This window comes from Neomonachus schauinslandi, chromosome 4 (assembly GCF_002201575.2).
Source record: "Neomonachus schauinslandi chromosome 4, ASM220157v2, whole genome shotgun sequence".
Classification (NCBI taxonomy): Eukaryota; Metazoa; Chordata; class Mammalia; order Carnivora; family Phocidae; genus Neomonachus; species Neomonachus schauinslandi.
Genome location: NC_058406.1, coordinates 98004132 through 98022391, shown reverse-complemented (window position 1 = coordinate 98022391; position 18260 = coordinate 98004132). Strand labels below are relative to the sequence as shown.

At 37.1% G+C, this 18260-nt stretch overlaps 1 protein-coding gene across 1 annotated transcript in view; it reads left to right on the top strand.

Moving 5' to 3' along the window:
* Nucleotides 1-18260, top strand: part of GDAP2 (ganglioside induced differentiation associated protein 2) — a 62421-nt gene that overhangs the window by 33405 nt on the left and 10756 nt on the right. The window contains exons 9-12 of the mRNA XM_021690007.2: nt 10465-10541; nt 11288-11364; nt 14043-14182; nt 14828-14882. Of these exons, the coding sequence (XP_021545682.1) occupies nt 10465-10541; nt 11288-11364; nt 14043-14182; nt 14828-14882 (349 nt within the window). The remainder of the gene's footprint in view (nt 1-10464; nt 10542-11287; nt 11365-14042; nt 14183-14827; nt 14883-18260) is intronic.

The following is an 18260-nucleotide window of genomic DNA, read 5'->3' as shown; positions in this document are numbered from 1 at the left end:
GATAGACGGAAGAGAAGTCTGGAATAGACGCCTCCTCCTGTATTTTTTTTTCATACCCTATACTTAACCAAAGCATAGCATATCATTTATCACAGTATATTGCAGTGATGTGTGGTTGTTGTAAGCCTCCATCTATAAACTGGGAGTGGACTAGATGACCTCTGGAGTTCCTTACAGAATTAGAATGTTGTGTTTGGCTGAGTTTCTGGTCTTCATTTTATTCAGATTTTATTTTTAGAAATGAAAGCAAATTTGCCACTAGGGGGCAGCAATGAATAGCTTTTTCAAAGGTTGTCACAATCACCATGATAGTTTCGGTGGTTTCTAAGTCTGTCATGTGTAAGAATCATTTGGCAAACATTTTTCTTTAAATACAGTGAAGGGGCTGTCCCTCACGTGACTGGGACTTTGGCATCTGTATATATTTTGAAACTTTTTCACTTTGTGATTCATGCACTGCTAGGTCTGAGTACCTTTTTATAGTCGAAGGCAGTGGTTCGCAAACGATTTGGTCTCAGGTGCCCTTTGCACTCTTAAAAATTGTTGAGGACTCCAGAGAGCTTTTGTTTACATGGTTTGTACCTACCAATATTTATCATATGAGAAATTATTTATTAATTTATTTAAAAATAACCCATCATGGTATTATGCTGAGCGAAGTAAGTCAATCAGAGAAAGACGTGTGTCATATGATCTCACTGATATGAGGAATTCTTAATCTCAGGAAACAAACTGAGGGTTGCTCGAGTGGTGGGGGGTGGGAGGGATGGGGTGGCTGAGTGATAGACATTGGGGAGGGTATGTGCTATGGTGAGCACTGTGAATTGTGCAAGACTGTTGAATCACAGATCTGTACCTCTGAAACAAATAATACATGTTAAAAAAAAAAAAGAAGAAGAAGATAGCAGGAAGGGAAGAATGAAGGAGGAAAAATCGGAGGGGGAGACGAACCATGAGAGATGATGGACTCTGAGAAACAAAGTGAGGGTTCTAGAGGGGAGGGGGTGGGGGGGATGGGTTAGCCTATTAAAGAGGGCACGTACTGCATGGAGCACTGGGTGTTATACACAAACAATGAATTGTGGAACACTACATAAAAACTAATGATGTAATGTTTGGTGATTAACATGACATAATAAAATAAATCTTCACAGGGAAAAAATAAATAAATAAATAAAAATAACCCATCATGTTTTTTTGAAAAATAACCATTTTAAAAAATGAGTGAGAAGATATGGCACTGTTTTACATTTTTGCAAATGTTTAAATGTTTGGAATAAGTTATGTTGGGTGAAGTATATAAAGAAAAATCTAACCTCACTCATATATAATTGGAAAGGGGAGGAGTATGTTAATAGCCTTTTCAAATAACTTGTGATATTCTTTGATATTATAACATAACTTGATAAGTAGTAGTTTCTTTTTTTTTTTAAGATTTTATTTATTTATTTGACAGAGAGATAGCAAGAGAGGGAACGCAAGCAGGGGGAGTGGGAGAGGGAGAAGCAGGCTTCCCACGAGCAGGGAGCCCGATGCGGGGCTCGATCCCAGGACCCTGAGATCATGACCTGAGCTGAAGGCAGATGCTTAACGACTGAGCCACCCTGATAAGTGGTAGTTTCTTAAAGTTTAGTTGTAATATGGAATCTCAAAGCATATCCATGAATTTTTATATTCTGTTATATTAAAATGTTTGTTCTATCCTGCTCTTTGAATGGATTTTATAATGGGAATTTACAGCATGAATTTATAACATGGTGCATTGTCTTTTGGAAAATATTGATTCACTGAATTATTCAGATCTCCTAAATAATGATACATATCATTACACAATATCAAAAAATTATATTTGTTAATATTACCACTGATCTCAGCAGAAAAGTCTTTAAGTATTAGAAACTGTAAGGTTCTGGGGATGGATACAAATTTTCCAAAATTATGTATGTTTTTTAAAGCTCAAGTTTTATCACTGGCAAGAAATACTGTTGGTTGTTTTTCTTGAAATGACAAGGTCAATTTATATTCATTTTTGAGAAAACATCTGCCAAATACTCATGTTGAATAACCACAGTTTGTCTGCCAGTCGTTATTTGAAGAAAAACAGTGTTCCATGAAAAAAAGCAATGAGTTTAGCTTACAAGTCATACAGTGCCTTTCTTCAAGACAACCTCATACTTTGGTATGCAGAAGTGCTTTATGTGTTCTTTCCATTTTATGATACGTTAATCTTAAAAAGATGTGTTTCAAGGGTTGATTTAATAAAATTAACAATTTTTACCTCCTCATCAAAGACATTCTTAAATAAAACTGGCTTTTTTCTTTTTCTTTCTTTTTTTTTTTTCCTGTGAGAATTTTGGCAGTGAAGAACACAGTGACTGCTAGTACAATCTGGTTCCTCCACCTCGATTCATTCTAAGACACCAATAGTCTACTTAACCGCACTTTTGCACTGTCGGTGCAAATGTCAACACAGTGAAAAAGGCAAATGATGTTTCAGTATGATTGTGAAACTGTCAAAACAGTTTTGACCTTGCAAACCCCCTTAACAAGTGTCAGGACTGTGGACCACACTTTGAGAACCACTGGTCTGTGGTCTCTCACCAGTACCTTATAGTTGAAAGGAGTTTGAGTAATCATCTGATACAGTTTTCCAAAATGGAGTACACAGTCTGTAAGCATTAGAATCACCAGGGCTGCTTGCTAAAAATGTGTATGCCTCACACCAAACTTCTTGAATCAGAACTTTTGTGGAACGGGCTCAGAAATCTTCTAACGTTTCTTAGGTGATTCTTTTGTGCTCCAAATCACTGATCTAGTCAGTCTACTTTTCAGGGGGTAAGTGATCCCCTAGATGAGCTTGCCCAGAGTTACAGCTCATTGAGAAAGAGCCTTCAAAGTGGCTATTGTGGCACATCTCCCTCTCGACCACCTTCTTAAGCCCACTTACACGAACCAACTTCAGACAGGTTGGCAAAAGACTAGAGATTTTCTTTATTCATATACAAAGAACTGCACTGTTACCACTTTTCTCAAATCAGCCAACCTATTCTCTTTCATTCTCTCTCTTACACATACACACACCCCTCTTACCTTTTTCATTTCTCTGTAAGTGGTATAGATAATCTGGAAATTTTGAAGTTTGTGTTTAGACTGGAGACTTGTCTTTGTCTCTTTCTCTCTTTAATGAGGAAATGTGTTTCTCTTAATAATGACTAGTTCAAGCCAGTATTAAAATAAATCTATTCCCTCCTTTCTGGAAAGAAGTCCTCAGGAAAGGGATAGGTTCTAGGAAGGAATATGAATACAGCATGGAAAGCACTGTTCTTTTTTTTTTAAGATTTTATTTAATTATTTGACAGAGAGACAGCGAGAGAGGGAACACAAGCAGGGGGAGTGGGAGAGGGAGAAGCAGGCTTCCCGCCGAGCAGGGAGCCCGATGCGGGGCTCGATCCCAGGACCCTGGGATCATGACCCAAGCCGAAGGCAGACGCTTAACGACTGAGCCACCCAGGTGCCCCAGAAAGCACTGTTCTTATTGATAGAGGGCTTTGATCTTGAGATTCATATTTGTTACGTAGTCGATAGTTTCCGTTCAGTTCAGGAGACATTAGATGTTTACTCTGTGCAAGATAATATTCTAGGTACTGAAACATACCCAGATAAATAAGGTGGTCCTTCTGTTGTGAAATTCATGAGTGAGCCACACGGCCTTCAGATGTCAGGGGTATGTTCTGAACGGTGGTCAGGCTGCATGCACATGTAGTCAGCACAGAGTTGCTGACTCTCAGAAGAGCACAGCCTGTAGCTCCCAAAGCCTGAACTAAGAAACAGGCTCGGTGCCTCTGTCACACAGTTCTCTTGAGTGATAAACTACGTCTGAATCAAAAGGTTTTCAGGTTTCCCATATAAGTGTCCAGTGCCTGTGATGATTAAAGATGAGGTGCTTTCTCATAGCTGTGCTGCAGAATACTTCAGAATAATAGCAGCTCGAAAGTGTGGTCAAGGAACCAGAGACCCTTTCAGGGAGCCTCTGAAACCAAAACTAGTTTTATAATGCTACTCAGACATATTTGCCCTTTTCCTTCCCATTCTCACAGTGTTTGGTGGAGTTTTCCAGAGGCTACTTACCATGTGACATTGCGGTAGATTAAATGCAGAAGCAGTTGTGAGAATCCAGCAGAACTTAAAGAGATTTGCAAAGATGTTAAAAGAGTGTTAACTCTTCTCCCTAAACACAGTTTTTGTCATAAAAAGTTATGTATATTCACATTAAGCTTTTTATTGTTCTTAAATTTACAGATAATTATTTCTAAAATTCCTGCCTTTATTTCTAATATGGTAAATATTGGTAGATATAATTGACATAAACATAAAAGGTCCCTGAGACCAAAAAGTTTGAGAATTGATGGCTACTTGTTTAGGAGTTTATATGATATAACTGAGCTATGGGTCATCTGTTTGCAAACTCTGCCATGTGTTAAATGTTTAAGATTGTAGGCTGTGGGGTTTTTTAAATTTATTTCTCTTATTTTTTCTACATAAGGCTTTATTTACACATAATGAGTCTGGTTTCTGTTAATTATGTTAGTTGATCAGATTGAAAGCTTTCAGTTCTGGGGTGCCTGGGTGGTTCAGTCATTAAGCGTCTGCCTTCGGCTCATGTCACGATCCCAGGGTCCTGGGATTGAGCCCCGTGTCGCGCTCCCTGCTCAGCGGGAAACCTGCTTCTCCCTCTCGCTCTGCCCCTGCTGGTGTTCCTTCTCTCACTGTGTCTCTCTCTGTCAAATAAATAAAATCTTAAAAAAAAGCTTTCAATTCTTCCATCGGTAAATTAAAGGTCCCATGGATTGGCTACATAGGGTCAGATCATTGCTCTCATGGCATTGCCTTGCCACATCATTGTCTCTGTGTGGTAATTCATCTGAAAAAATTAGGCATGTTGTATAATTCTTTATTAATATTTCTAGGTTTTCTATCCAACTGTGACACTAATTTGGGTATATCATAAGGAAGAAGTTGGCTTACTTACAAAAATTAGGAAGCAATTTCTTTTTCAAAGATAGAGCTTTTAAAACTCTTAAAATTATTTTACAGTAACTTTTTCATTAGTGTTCCTCGGTCAGCCTAAGACCAATTGCCTCCAACTCTTAAGTCATTTCCCACAATAAAAACTTTATCTCATTCATTATTATTTATTGAGCCCTTACCAACGTGCCAGGTGTCATGCTGAACAGTTACAGCCCCAGCCCTTGTGGAGCTTAGTATCTTGCAGAGGAGAGAAATGTTAAACTAATTATTATATGAATAATTTATTTTAAATTACAGGATGCAGTAAGTATACAAGGGTCCTAACTAGGTCCAGTGTGGGGAGCAGTTGCCTCAGGCCAGGAAAAACTTGTGTTGATTCCAAAATCCAGGCTATTGGTTGTACACAAATAGGTTAGTCATTAGTCTTTTAAGAGTTTTTAGAGTAAATTTTCTTCATCATTCAACCTGTGGCTATGCATGCAGACAGTAATTGATTAACTGGAAGAAATTGCCTTTTATTAGCTTTGTGAGGACAGCAACCAACCTTAGTTGATTGCAGCCTGTTGAGAAACTGTCTACTTAGTATTTCTGCCTTCAGAGCTCTGTAGTGGCTACCTTTGCTGCCATTTGCCAAAATATTTTGTGTGACTGTTTACCTATGATTATTATAGCTTACCCAACAAGTAATAGAAATGTTTATTTGGAATAAGCTCTAAGAAAACAAGAAACTATTTTGATTTGATGTTTTCCTTTTTTAGCTTTTGATTGTTGGACTGGGATAAAAGGTTATATATCTTTATTGAAATAAAATGCAGAAACGACCATAAAAAATGAGGTGCAGTTTCTGAGAGATATAATGGAAATTTTAAAATACTTTTTGAATAGATGAGGGAAATGAAGCATTGTTTCTCTACTGGCTGAGGCGATAAAGCTAACATTTTTTTGCTTTTATTCCCTTCTCCCATATACTTATTTAAAAGAAAAAAACCTGATTAGATAGTCAAATCAAACTTACATGATCCATAGTGGGAATGGAGGAGACTTTAATAAGAATAAAGAAGAAACAGATGAAGATGGCAGTCCTGAGTTGCTGCCCTGGAATTCATCACAATCCTTAGGAACTGGAGCAGCACCACTGTCTCAGCAATGATACTATACCTTTTTTGAATCATAAAGCCTTTAAGAATCTCATGTAAGCTATAGGCCTTCTCCCCTTGAACATGCTCATATGGATGTTGCTTTTGCCAACCAGAATCTATTCTAGGATCTCAAGTTGTTAATCACAGATCAAGGTTAAAAACATTTTAGAGTTCATGCTATTTCAGAGTTCACACCATGGACTACAGTCAATTTTAGATAGATTAAGGACTTAATTATTTTTTTAAATTAAAACTCATGGAAGAAGTTGTAAACTAGTATCTTTTATACCTTGGAGAAAGGAACAGGTTTCTTAAACAGGATATAAAAATCATTGACTATAAAAGAAAAAATAGCTTTGACTATATTAAAATTAAGAACTTTGGCAAGTGGGGCAATGAATCTTAAAGAAAGTGAAAAGGAAATTATAGAATGGGCGTATTCACAGTAAACATAACTGGCAAATGATTACTATCAAGAATATACAAAGAATTCCTACAAGTAAGTGAGAAAAGAACAAATAGCCCTGTAGAAAACAAAGAATAGGAACAGGCATCTCACAGAGGAGGGAAACATGTCCATCAAACATAAACAGGATCTCAGCATCATTAGTGACCAGAGATATGAGATACCATTTCAGACCTGATTAGCAAAAGTTAAAACATCTGCTGATACTAAGTGTTGAGGACATGGATTCACAGGATCTCATATTCATTGCTTGTAGAAGTATAAATGGGTACAGCACTTTGGAAAAGAGGTCTGGTCTTATCTCCTAAAACTGAATATACCTATAACCCAACACTTGAAGAAGTCAGGCACACATATACCAGGAAATATGTTAAATAAGTTGATCATAGCACTATGCACAGGAGCAAAAACCTGGGAACAGTCCAAGTGCCCACCAGTAAGAGAGTGGATGAAAAAAACTATAGTTTTCATATGGTACAGATACATCATATAGTTGTCAAGGTGAAGGAACAACATTGCCACACAATGATATAGATGGATCTTAGCAGTCTAGTAAGTCAAACAAGTAAGACCCAAAAGATTACATACAGTATAATAAGCTTTTTCAAAAAAACATTTTAGGAATACATCAGATGAACCAAAAGGATATAAAAAGGAAAGCAAGAAGATGATGATTGGGCAATTCCAGAGACTGGTTATGGGGGCAGGGGCTGGAATTAAAGGGGAATGACAGCGTGATTAGAGAGAGATTTTTGCGAGGGTGCTAGCTTTTGTTTAGGGCAGTAAGTTTCAGAATGCTTATTATTTCAATAAAAATAACTAATTAGGTAACCAGTTTTTTAAACATTTTGCAGATTTATTTATTTATTTTAGAGAGAGGGAGGGAGTGTGCCCAAGAGCAGTGGGAGGGGCAGAGGGAGAGACAGAATCTCAAGCAGACTCCCTGCTGAGGGTGGAACGGGATTCCGACTCAATCTCACGACCTGAGATCATGACCTGAGTAGAAATCAGGAGTCGGATGCTTAACTGACTAAGCCACCCAGGCGCCCCTAGATAACTAGTTTTTAAAGAAAACCATGTGTGTACCCATGATGAGCGTGTTTTGAACCAAGGTTAATTCTGTTTTGTGCACCTGAATTCAGTTCGAAAAAAAATTTTTTCAGAGTTCATTGAACACATTGTTACTCAGCGTCAGCAGCAACCCTAGAGATTGCCTGGACATATAGAGACAAATAAGATGTATTCCCTATCTTGTTGTCTAAGAGTAGAAACAAACACTGGCCGTAAGTGGGTGAAGCCTTGTGCAAATCTTTATGGTGCAAAGAAGGAGGAGCAGTTAGTTCTCAATATCTGGACCTTGCCTCCACTCCACTCCCCCTCACTCTGCCCTCCCAACCCTACCCCTCCCAGTCCTCCTCTCAGCATATTGATAGAATATTTAGACCTCTGCTGGATTGCTTGTTTCATTCTGTTTTACCACAGAGTTAATTCTTTATGTATCTATCTGATATGTTCAACTTTAAACTCTGAAGCCAGGGACCTTTTATTATTCTCAGATGCCCTGCAAAATATCTTGAATAATACTCATGTTTATTATTTCATTAAACAAAGATTTGAGTCCGTACTATGATGCAGGCACTTGCATGAACACAGTACATCCTTGAAAAATGAGCTAGTGAATTCAAGAATGGAATATAGAAATTAACAGACATTTACTGAATTCCTGTTACATGATTTGTGCTAGGACCTGTGATGCTTATAAGCCACTTAAGATGCATTCTGTTCAGTCTTGTTGTGAAGTTGATTGAATCATAAGATAATTAGAAAACAGTACGATTGGGGATATAGTGTGAATAACCAAGGAATTGACTCTGTGTAAAAATATGGAACGCAACATATGGATAAGGAGAACTACCATAAACATAGGTCTTCTCTTGACTTGCAAATTGTGTCTTAAATCAAATTTAAAGCTGTTTCTCTTTGACTTTTCAGTTTACATAGGTGGGCAAGTTTCCTTTTTTTTTTTTTTAAGGTTTTATTTATTTATTTGACAGAGAGAGAAATAGCGAGAGCAGGAACACAAGCAGGGGGAATGGGAGAGGGAGAAGCAGGCTTCTTGCTGAGCAGGGAGCCCGATGTGGGACTCGATCCCAGGACCCTGGGATCATGACCTAAGCCGAAGGCAGATGCTTAATGACTGAGCCACCCAGGCGCCCTCCTTTTTTTTTTTTTTAATTAGAGAAGTGGGGAAGGGTAGAGGGCAAGGGGGAGAGAGAGAATCCTAAGCAGCCTCCATGCCCAGCACAGAGCCCAACTTGGGGCTTGATCTCAAGACCCTGAGATCATGATCTGAGCTGAAATCAAGAGTCGGACTCTTAACAGACTGAGCCACCCAGGCACCCCAAGGTTCCAAATTTAAAAAGGAAAACTGTGGAACTATGTGATACCAAGTGTTTTTTTCACAGGCAGTAACAATTTCTGTGATACTAGCAGGCTTTATCATCACATGTTCATTACAATCCAAATGTAATAGGCTTCCTATTAAATATCCTTAGCTATGTGATTGTACTTTATAGCTGAAAAATGTTCTACATAAACACCACTTAGCAGATGAGGAAACAGGTCCACAGAGGTGAAATAGCTTTATTTACTAAGGTTGCACAGAAAGTGATAGGATTAGAAACCAAGTCTCCCTCTCTCCTGGTTTAGTTTTCCTTATGTTATGGTATGTTGCCCTATGTGACCTAGATGCTTCAAAGTTGCTTTTCATGCATTTCAGTGCCTTGAAAGCTTTTTTTTGCAAATAAGTGGCCCTTTGAATTCTAAGAAAGTGGTATGAAATAGTAGAAAATACTGACCTTTTCAGAAATCTGGAGATCTGAGTACAGCTTCAAATTCAGCTCCACCAATAACTGGCTGGTAACTAAGATTAGCTCAACCTTTTGCAGGTCATTTACCCTCTTTGAGATCTTTAATGTCTCTTCCAGTTTTTTTTTTTTAATTTTTTTTAAATTTTATTTATTTATTTGACAGAGAGAGACACAGCAAGAAAGGGAACACAAGCAGGGGGAGTGGGAGAAGGAGAAGCAGGCTTCCCGCCAAGCAGGGAGCCCGATGTGGGACTCGATCCCAGGACCTTAGGATCATGACCTGAGCCAAAGGCAGATGCTTAATGACTGAACCACCCAGACGTCCTCTCTTCCAGTTTCAATGCCTTCTTAGCTAAAGTCAAGCTGTAGTCCCTAGGATCCGCTATATGCGTTATCAGTGCAACTGACTTGATTAATCATTAAATAAGCCTGGACTTCCCGCATAAAATTACCTATTGCCTTGTGGTCCACATAACATGTTCAACACTTACCTGTTTTTGTTATAAAAAGTAAACTCCTTGAGGGCACTGACCATGTCTGTTCACTGTAGGATTCTCAATACCAAGTCATTGTTGGATGAGTGAACATCTCTTCTCGATAACTGCTTTTGCTTTAGGATTTCTCTGTTTGCATGTTTTTTAGTAAAGGAAGATAATATTGAAAACTGTTCATTGGAGTACTTGGTATCTTTGCCATTAATATGAGTAGTCTTCACTTGATCATAAAGGATTTTTTTAAATCATTTAGTATGAACACCTTCCTCTCTTAGTTACTCAGTAACTCATTCATATTTATTTTATCAATAACACATTAGTGGAGATTCTGCATAATATAATGACCTCCTTAACTCCTTGCACATTACAATAAAATCTCATTCTTTAGGGAAAGATAGAAACAAATTCCATTTGTAAATTTAATTTACAAGGAGTTACTATAATAATTATGTCCTTTATTTCTCTAGTTATAATCGCTGGTTATGTCAAGCAAGATCTGAGGATCTATCTGATATTGCTTCTCTAAAAGCCTTATACCAAACAGGTGAGCTTAAGGACATAGCAACTTTTACTAATTAAGGACCCTCCCTAGCATGCTGTTAGAAACTTCATTTTTCTCTGATTTTGTTCATTTTATCTATGAAAAAAATGTTTTTGTACTAATGGGGATAGTTTTTGCTCATCATCACAATCGTAAAAATAACATCTCAACCTACAAATTTTCATCTTGTAGTTCTACATTGGCCAACTTTATTTCTTGTTAATGTCCTTTTTCTTACCTTTTTTAACATTTTTTTCTGCTTTTAAAAATGTCACCCACTTGCTATACAAAATTCAAACCTTACATAAATATATGATGGAGATGGTGAAAGTTCTCAGATTTCCATTCTTTTCTGCATTAAATTTCTTTTTCAGACAGTACTTGTTTATTTTCAGAGTTGAGTTCCAAGTAGTTTTTCCTGGATCACTAATGTTATTAAAAGTTGGAGTGAACTTAAACGAAAGCTATTTATAAAAAGGTTTATACCCTGCAGCCTTAACTTTGGCTGTCCCTGATTTAAAACCTGTAAGAAGCCTTATCTTAAAAGTAAGGGCAGTCATCAAAACCTCATGAAGCTAAAGAAAAAAAAAGTATTGTTTTCCACATAGTGAAAGACATCTGAAGATGAAATTTAAAAAACGTAAGTTCTTGATATGCAGTCTTTTATATTTGTGTAGAGTATTTTTATAACGTTAGAGTCCAGTCTTGGAATAAAGTCTCTGGGCGTTGATCACATTTCCTGTTCGCAGGTGTTGATAACTGTGGTCGCACAGTAATGGTGGTAGTTGGAAGAAACATTCCTGTCACATTAATAGACATGGACAAGGTAAGCCGTAAAAAGGCTCTGTTTTACACATAATGTTGATTTTTATGATTAGTAGGATATAAATTTGGAATCAGAACTTAGAAAAGGAAATGGGGCAGAATTGTGTGTATCTGGGCAGAAGAATGGCCCTGGCTCTGCATGTTGGCACATACTATTTCAGTAAGCTAGGGGTTTGGTTTTGTTCTGTAGGAGAAACAAAAATACTAGAATGCCATAATGTGACCAAAAATGCAGCTGCTCTGTTTCGGATATGACGCAACTGGCAAGTTTTGGGTTGGAATCACTCTGGGTTATAATTGTACTAACAATCAAATACTGCTTTTCTTGAAAAAAGAAAAATTAACTCTTGAATATCTATCTGAAGAGATGAAATCAGAGCTGTAGTTAACCCAAGATGTCATAATGCCATGATCCCTTCATTTGGAGACAAAGGACAGAAATAGCTGATTCATAAAAGAAAAAATGGTATTGTTGGCCAAAAAAAAAAAAAATAAGGAAAAAAAACAAGAAAATGATTCTGCTTTTAAAAATGATTAGTAATCTCCCCTCAAAAAAGTGAATCAGAATGACATACCTTTTGTTGCCTTCAAAACTAGCCAGAACTTTTAAATAATAATCATTGTCATCAAAGATGAATTAAAATGATAAAAGTGGTCACACCGTTGACCCAGGAATTCTGTTCCTGAGAATTTGTACTAAGGAAATAATCTGGAGTATGGAAATAGCTATCGACCCTGAAACTGCCCAAGTTGGAATACTTGGGCAAGGGACCATTGAATCTAAAAGATAAATATGTAAATTGTTCTAGAACATCAGTTTTATTAGAAACTGACTGCAAGAGAGGAGAATCACTTTTAACTAATACATCATTCTTAACCATAGTAACAAATTATGTGCTTAAAAATGTAAAAATTGCACCCATTTTTAAAGATAAAACAGAGTTATACAAAAGCAGATAATTGCTTCTGGCTAAGCCCTTAGTTTCCTGGTCACTGGTGTTTAGGTAAAAAAAAATTGTGGAAGCATTGGACGTGGCATGTTACCACAGGCTCATTTGTAGTACAGAATTGGAACTTAAATTCCTAACAGGTAATTATGGTGTATCCACAAATGGAATGTTTTGTAACCCTTAAAAATTATGGTTCCAAAGGCAAATACTATAGAGAAATATTTATAATATCAGTAGGAGAAAAAGTGATATATTAAGTTGCCTATACACTGACCTTAACTTACTTTGTTTTAAGCATAAAGGTAAAAACTCAAAATGTTAAAATTTAAAATGGATTTCATGGTTTTAGGGAGAATTTGTTTTCTACGTTTTTCTGTCATGTGGCTATACTTCCTTATAATGAAAAAAATTGAAGTTAAAGCTGGGGAATTTAAAGCTGAAAATGAGTATCTTAATTGTCCTGGAGAGGGAGTGGAGGGTAGATATAAAGAGGACCAAAAGCATTCTGGTAAAACCAGAAATAATAATAAAAATACACACACACACAGGAAAAACTCAACTGATGCAAATGATATCATTGGTAAGTTTCTACTTGTAGTCATTTGTTTTGTGTTATTAACAATCAGTATGACATTCATTCTCATCATTAATAATGTGATTGATACAAATAAAAACATAAATCTCTGCATTTGATTTTGGTGTGCACTTGCTTGGTGTTTTGGATATCCATGATGTATCATTTCATATAATACAATGAGATATATTGTGAGGTCCAAACCAACAAACTGGAAAGATACTGTGTTTTAGTGCCCTCCTCTGTCAGCTCTGGTAGCAGTTGGATGCGAATCCATCTTAGTCCACTCATGTTAATGCCAAGGACTCTCCTGAGGAGAATTGGGAAATCGCCTGTTTGATAATAATCTTTCAGTTGTTAACTCTTAGCTTCCTCTATGTCATTGTTTATAGTACACCACTGGGTCATCCTGGCCCTGCCCTTATTGTATCTCTGCTTTGTGTTTAATGTTTCTCTTAAATTTCATCTTTCCTGTGATGGAATATTTCTCTAATATTTCTCAAATGTGATCTGGGTCACATTAAATTTGAGTCTTTCAGAGCCTTAGAAATGCTAGTCCATTGCCATCCACTGACTAAACTTGTTCTCATTTTTCTCATTCAGGTCAACATTAAAGATGCCAAGAAAATTAGTCCTCAAAGTGAGCCATGGGTGGGAGGCATCACTCGTGATGTCCTCGTATAGTAATTCTTGGTTATGTGAGAGCCCTAAGTCTGTATCCCAGTAGAGACTGCAAAGATTTTCATTGAGTTCAAGCAGAAACCTCAAGAAAGTTCAGAAGTCTACAAATTGTACTTCTAATGATATTGATATCGTTATCCTAGAGAGGGAAAACCTGGCAGCTGACTGAAGAACTCTTTTGAGTATATGAAGAGTTTTTTGAGAGGACAGAGACTGATTGTTTTCCCCCACCACTTAGAATAAGGCAAAAAGGGATCCTACTGTAGCATTTCTGAGAATTACTATACACTGGCATGGTTCACTTTCCTGAAGCTCTTTTAAAGAAAATTGATACTACTCATTAGTCTGAGATGTCCATCTGCAGTGCCAGGGGCATCGATTAGACTAATCTTCTGGGTTTTGCCTCGCTCTTGGCTTCTGTGAAATAGACCACTGTGCAAGATAATCTTACTTTTACTTCTCTTTTTTTTCTAGGCTCTCTTATATTTTATCCATGTAATGGATCACATTGCTGTGAAGGAATATGTATTAGTATATTTTCACACACTGACCAGCGAATACAATCACCTGGACTCTGACTTCCTGAAGAAACTCTATGATGTTGTTGATGTCAAGTTAGTTATTTTTGCAAATTATTAAGAGGGGAGAGAGCTTCTTTCTTTCCTAAAATTAATCAGTAAACAAACATTGCTGCATATTCTGCAGAAACATATTTCATATAACATAGAATTTTATCATATATAGATATTTTAATATGAGGTGGCCCTCTTTAACTCCAGAGTATTTTGCATCTAAGTTAATTCATATGTAAACTTTGTCCTGCTTTTAAACATCTTGAAAAAGGGTTGGGATCATTACCAATCTTTGTATATAAAATAACAAAAATACCACCTTCTATTAATAAGATGTGTTATTCTTATTCAAAATAAGTTTATAAATATTATTTCATTTGACCCACTGACCCATGAGTGTGTTAATTCATAACCTGGTCCCAGAGATTCTAGTGCAATATAAAAAAATGGTACACAATGTTTGTTAAATATGAATTTACTTTGTTCTACCTGTAGGTGGCTCTGTCACAGCCAAGAGAAATAATATCTTCTATAAAACAAATAATTTTTTGACATTTCACCTAAAATTCAATAAGTGAACTAGAGCAATTTTTAAATTTTTTTCTTTGTGAATATATTTCTGTACTCTAGCAAAGAGTTAATTGTCCATAGCATGACATACTGACGCTTGTTTTTATTTCAAATCAGATACAAGAGGAATTTGAAGGCTGTTTATTTCGTTCATCCAACATTTCGTTCAAAGGTACAGTGTGTTTCTTTTTAGCTAAATCTTGAATTTAAGTGCACTGCATGCCAGCATATTAAGCTATATATCAAGATCTTGATTCTTACTGTCAGCACTGTGCCTGCTGATTTCTTTGTTTACTGTTCCTTTTAAGTGATAATGAGTTGTGATCCTAATGTTTTGGTCCCATGTAAACTCCAGTATTTTTGTAGGCAACTCTTATAAGCCTCTCGGTCCTTGCCTCTTCATGCTCTGTGTTTGTTTGGACTTTGCTCATGCTCTTAATACAGAATATACTTTACTTCCTCTGCTCGTGGCTAACTTCTCTTTGTCCTTCAGATCTCTGTTTAACAATTACTTTCCATAGAAAACCTTCTCTGACCAATTCTGCAACCAGTAGGTACTCTGGCATTGTACCCCCTTAAGATTTTAGTCTCTATCATTGTGATGTTTTTAATTCTAATTACTTGTTTAATTTTCTACCTTAGGCTAGCCTGCAAGATTTGTGAGAGCTAGAATATAGCTATCTTGCTCTTTTAATATCCCTAATATCTAATCCTACATTTTGACTTCATCAAAACATGTACTCCTTTGGTCCTTTTGCTTTTTCTGAAAATATCATCTCTTTTTTTTTTTTTTTTGGTCTTAATTTCCTTCCCTATATAGCCTAAAACCCACGTTCTATCACTTCAGTCACTGCTATTAATGCCTAAAATAACTTACGATCTCTTACTCTTTCATCACACTTGCCCATCAAAACCTGATCATAATTTCATCACTCTCTGCTTTCTTCACTCCTTTATCTGGGTTGCTGGGCACGGATGGAGAAGTCTTAGATCCATGTGATTTTGGGCTTCTAAGCAGACTTATGGAGCTTTCACTGCTAAGGGGCCCCTGGTATTTCGCTGGACAATGTCCCAGCGAGGCTCTCTGTTCTCCTCAAGCCTTGTCCTACTAGCAGCTCCTCATTCCAGTGGTTGGCCCGGTCTTGTTCTTAACCAAGAACATTGAAAACATCAGTAAAAAGCTGCCTGTCTTCTCCCTCCCACCCCACACTTACCTGCCATCAGTTCCTATCATTGCCTCCTTTTCTGTCATAAAAAATGTGTTTCTTCTTAATGAAGAGCAGCCCCTCTACCTGTGGTCCAGATCCCATTGTAATAATAGCTAATGTTTTCTAAGCACTTACTATATTCCAGCTTTTCCCATGCATTGTCTTATTTAAGCCTTATATCTATGAAGGAGATAGTAGTATTATGCCCATTTTGCAGGTGAAGAAATTGGTGCTTCGAGAGATTAAATAACTTTTCCAAGGTTAGCAACTAATAAGTAGCAGTCTGGATTTGAATCTAAACATTTTAATTATAGAGCCTCCACTCACAACTACACAATGTATTTCCATTTCCTCAGGACTTTCTCTTCAGCAATTTTTATCTTTCTCCTCTCCATTTTTCTGGATCTAACTCATCAACTTTATACATGCCAAAGCCTCCATTTACCTCTCTTCCCTTTAACAACCAAAGTTTTTTAGTGTGATCTACATTCTATGTTCATTGTGTCCATTTTTTATACACCTTAAATTACTCCCATCTGGTTCAAATCCCACTCTGACAGCTAAAGCTACTCACAGCAAAACCACTGGTCAACTTTATCCTGTTTTCCCTGCAGCCTTAATCACAGATGGTCCCTTCTCCTTGAAACACTTTGTCTTGGCTTCCTTGAAACTTACCTTGCTGAATTCTCTCCCACTTCTAACTGCTCCCTCTCAGTCCCCTGTGCTGTGCCCTCTCTCTGCTCATCCTTTGAAAGTTTTCCCAAGCCCTCATCCTTTTCTTTCATTCTGTACCTTCTTTCATTCCTGTGTCTTCAACAACCCTCGAAATTATATGCAAGTCCCAAATACATGTCAGGGGAAGCAGTGCAGCCTAATGTTTAAAGCATGGGCCCAAGACTCAGGGAATGAATTACTAATCCCAGCTCTACCAACTACCAGTTTATCTTCTCAGGCAAGTTATAGAACCTCTCTGTGTGTTAATTTCATCTTCTATAAAATAGGGATAATAATAGTGCCCACCTTCTAAGGTTATTGGAAGGATGAAATTAGTAGTTAATTTGTGTAAAATGCTTAAAACATTACCTGACCTATAATAAAAGCTCAGTAAGTGTTACCACTGTCAACATGATCATCATCATTCCTCTGCTTAAACATGCATGTTGAGCTATTGATTAGATACTTCACTTAGAGGTCTTACAGGCCCCTGAAGTTCAGCATTTTAAAATCAGAACTGCTCATGCCCTCCTCCCTGACTCACTCCCGGACTTCTGTTTATATCTCCTATCTTAGTAAATGGGACCACTGCCTGTTAGGTGCCTAAGCCAGGAACCAGGGAAACTTCATATTACATCAGTTCTGTGTGCTTGCTGTTGTCCCAGTCTATGCCAGTGCTATTAGTCCCACTGCCTCTAGTTCATGCCACCACCACCTTTTATCTGAAAGGACACAGCTCCCTCCTAGTCAGTGTCCATATTGTCCTGCCTCCAGTGTATGTAGCACTGTTCCTTCAGGCCTGCCTCATGACATTTTCTTATAAAGTTAACATAAGAAGCCTAAAATATTTACTACAGGGTCTTTTGCAAAAGTTGGTCAACTTTGGGTCTAGGCAAACAACAGCAAAGCCTGATTATATCAGTGGGGTTTGGAGAAAAAAAGGACTTATTTCAGCATAAAGCCCAGGATTTAGTTAGTTATTAGATGAGTAGGGTTGAGAGAAAGGACTATGTCATCCATGACTCCCAGGTGTCATCAGATAAAGGGGATCATGGATTGGGATATAAATTTGAGAGTCCCCATCAAGTAAATAGAGCTTTAACTCTTTAAATATGTTAATGAAGTAAGTCACAAAGAGGACAGCTAAAGACAGAGCCCTGGGATCAAGGAAGGAGATCAAGGAGAAGTAATCTAAAAATCAGCAGGAGAGCCAAAACTGACTAATGCTCTGGGAGCCAGTGGACAGGAAAAGCATCAAAGACTGTAGAAGTAGTCATTATTTGAAAGCACTGTGGAGAAATTAACTAAGATAAGTAGTGAAAAGTCCTCATTACACTTCATAATTAATAATGAGTGAAGATTTCATTGAGAGAATGGTTTTCACTTTGGGATTTCTCATTGTTTATGAAATTGCTGAATTTCTCATCTAAATACTATCTTTAAAATTTGCATGAAATATTTTAAGTATTTCTTATAAAAGTTGCAAATTTACTTTTGGTCCCTCAGTGTTAGAATAGCTTAGTAAGTGCTAATTAAATGCTTATGAGAACACTGTTTGGCCAGGCTTAAAAAAAAAAAAAAAAAAAAATACAGTGTTGGAACAGTCCATTAAATGAAGGACTTTTCCT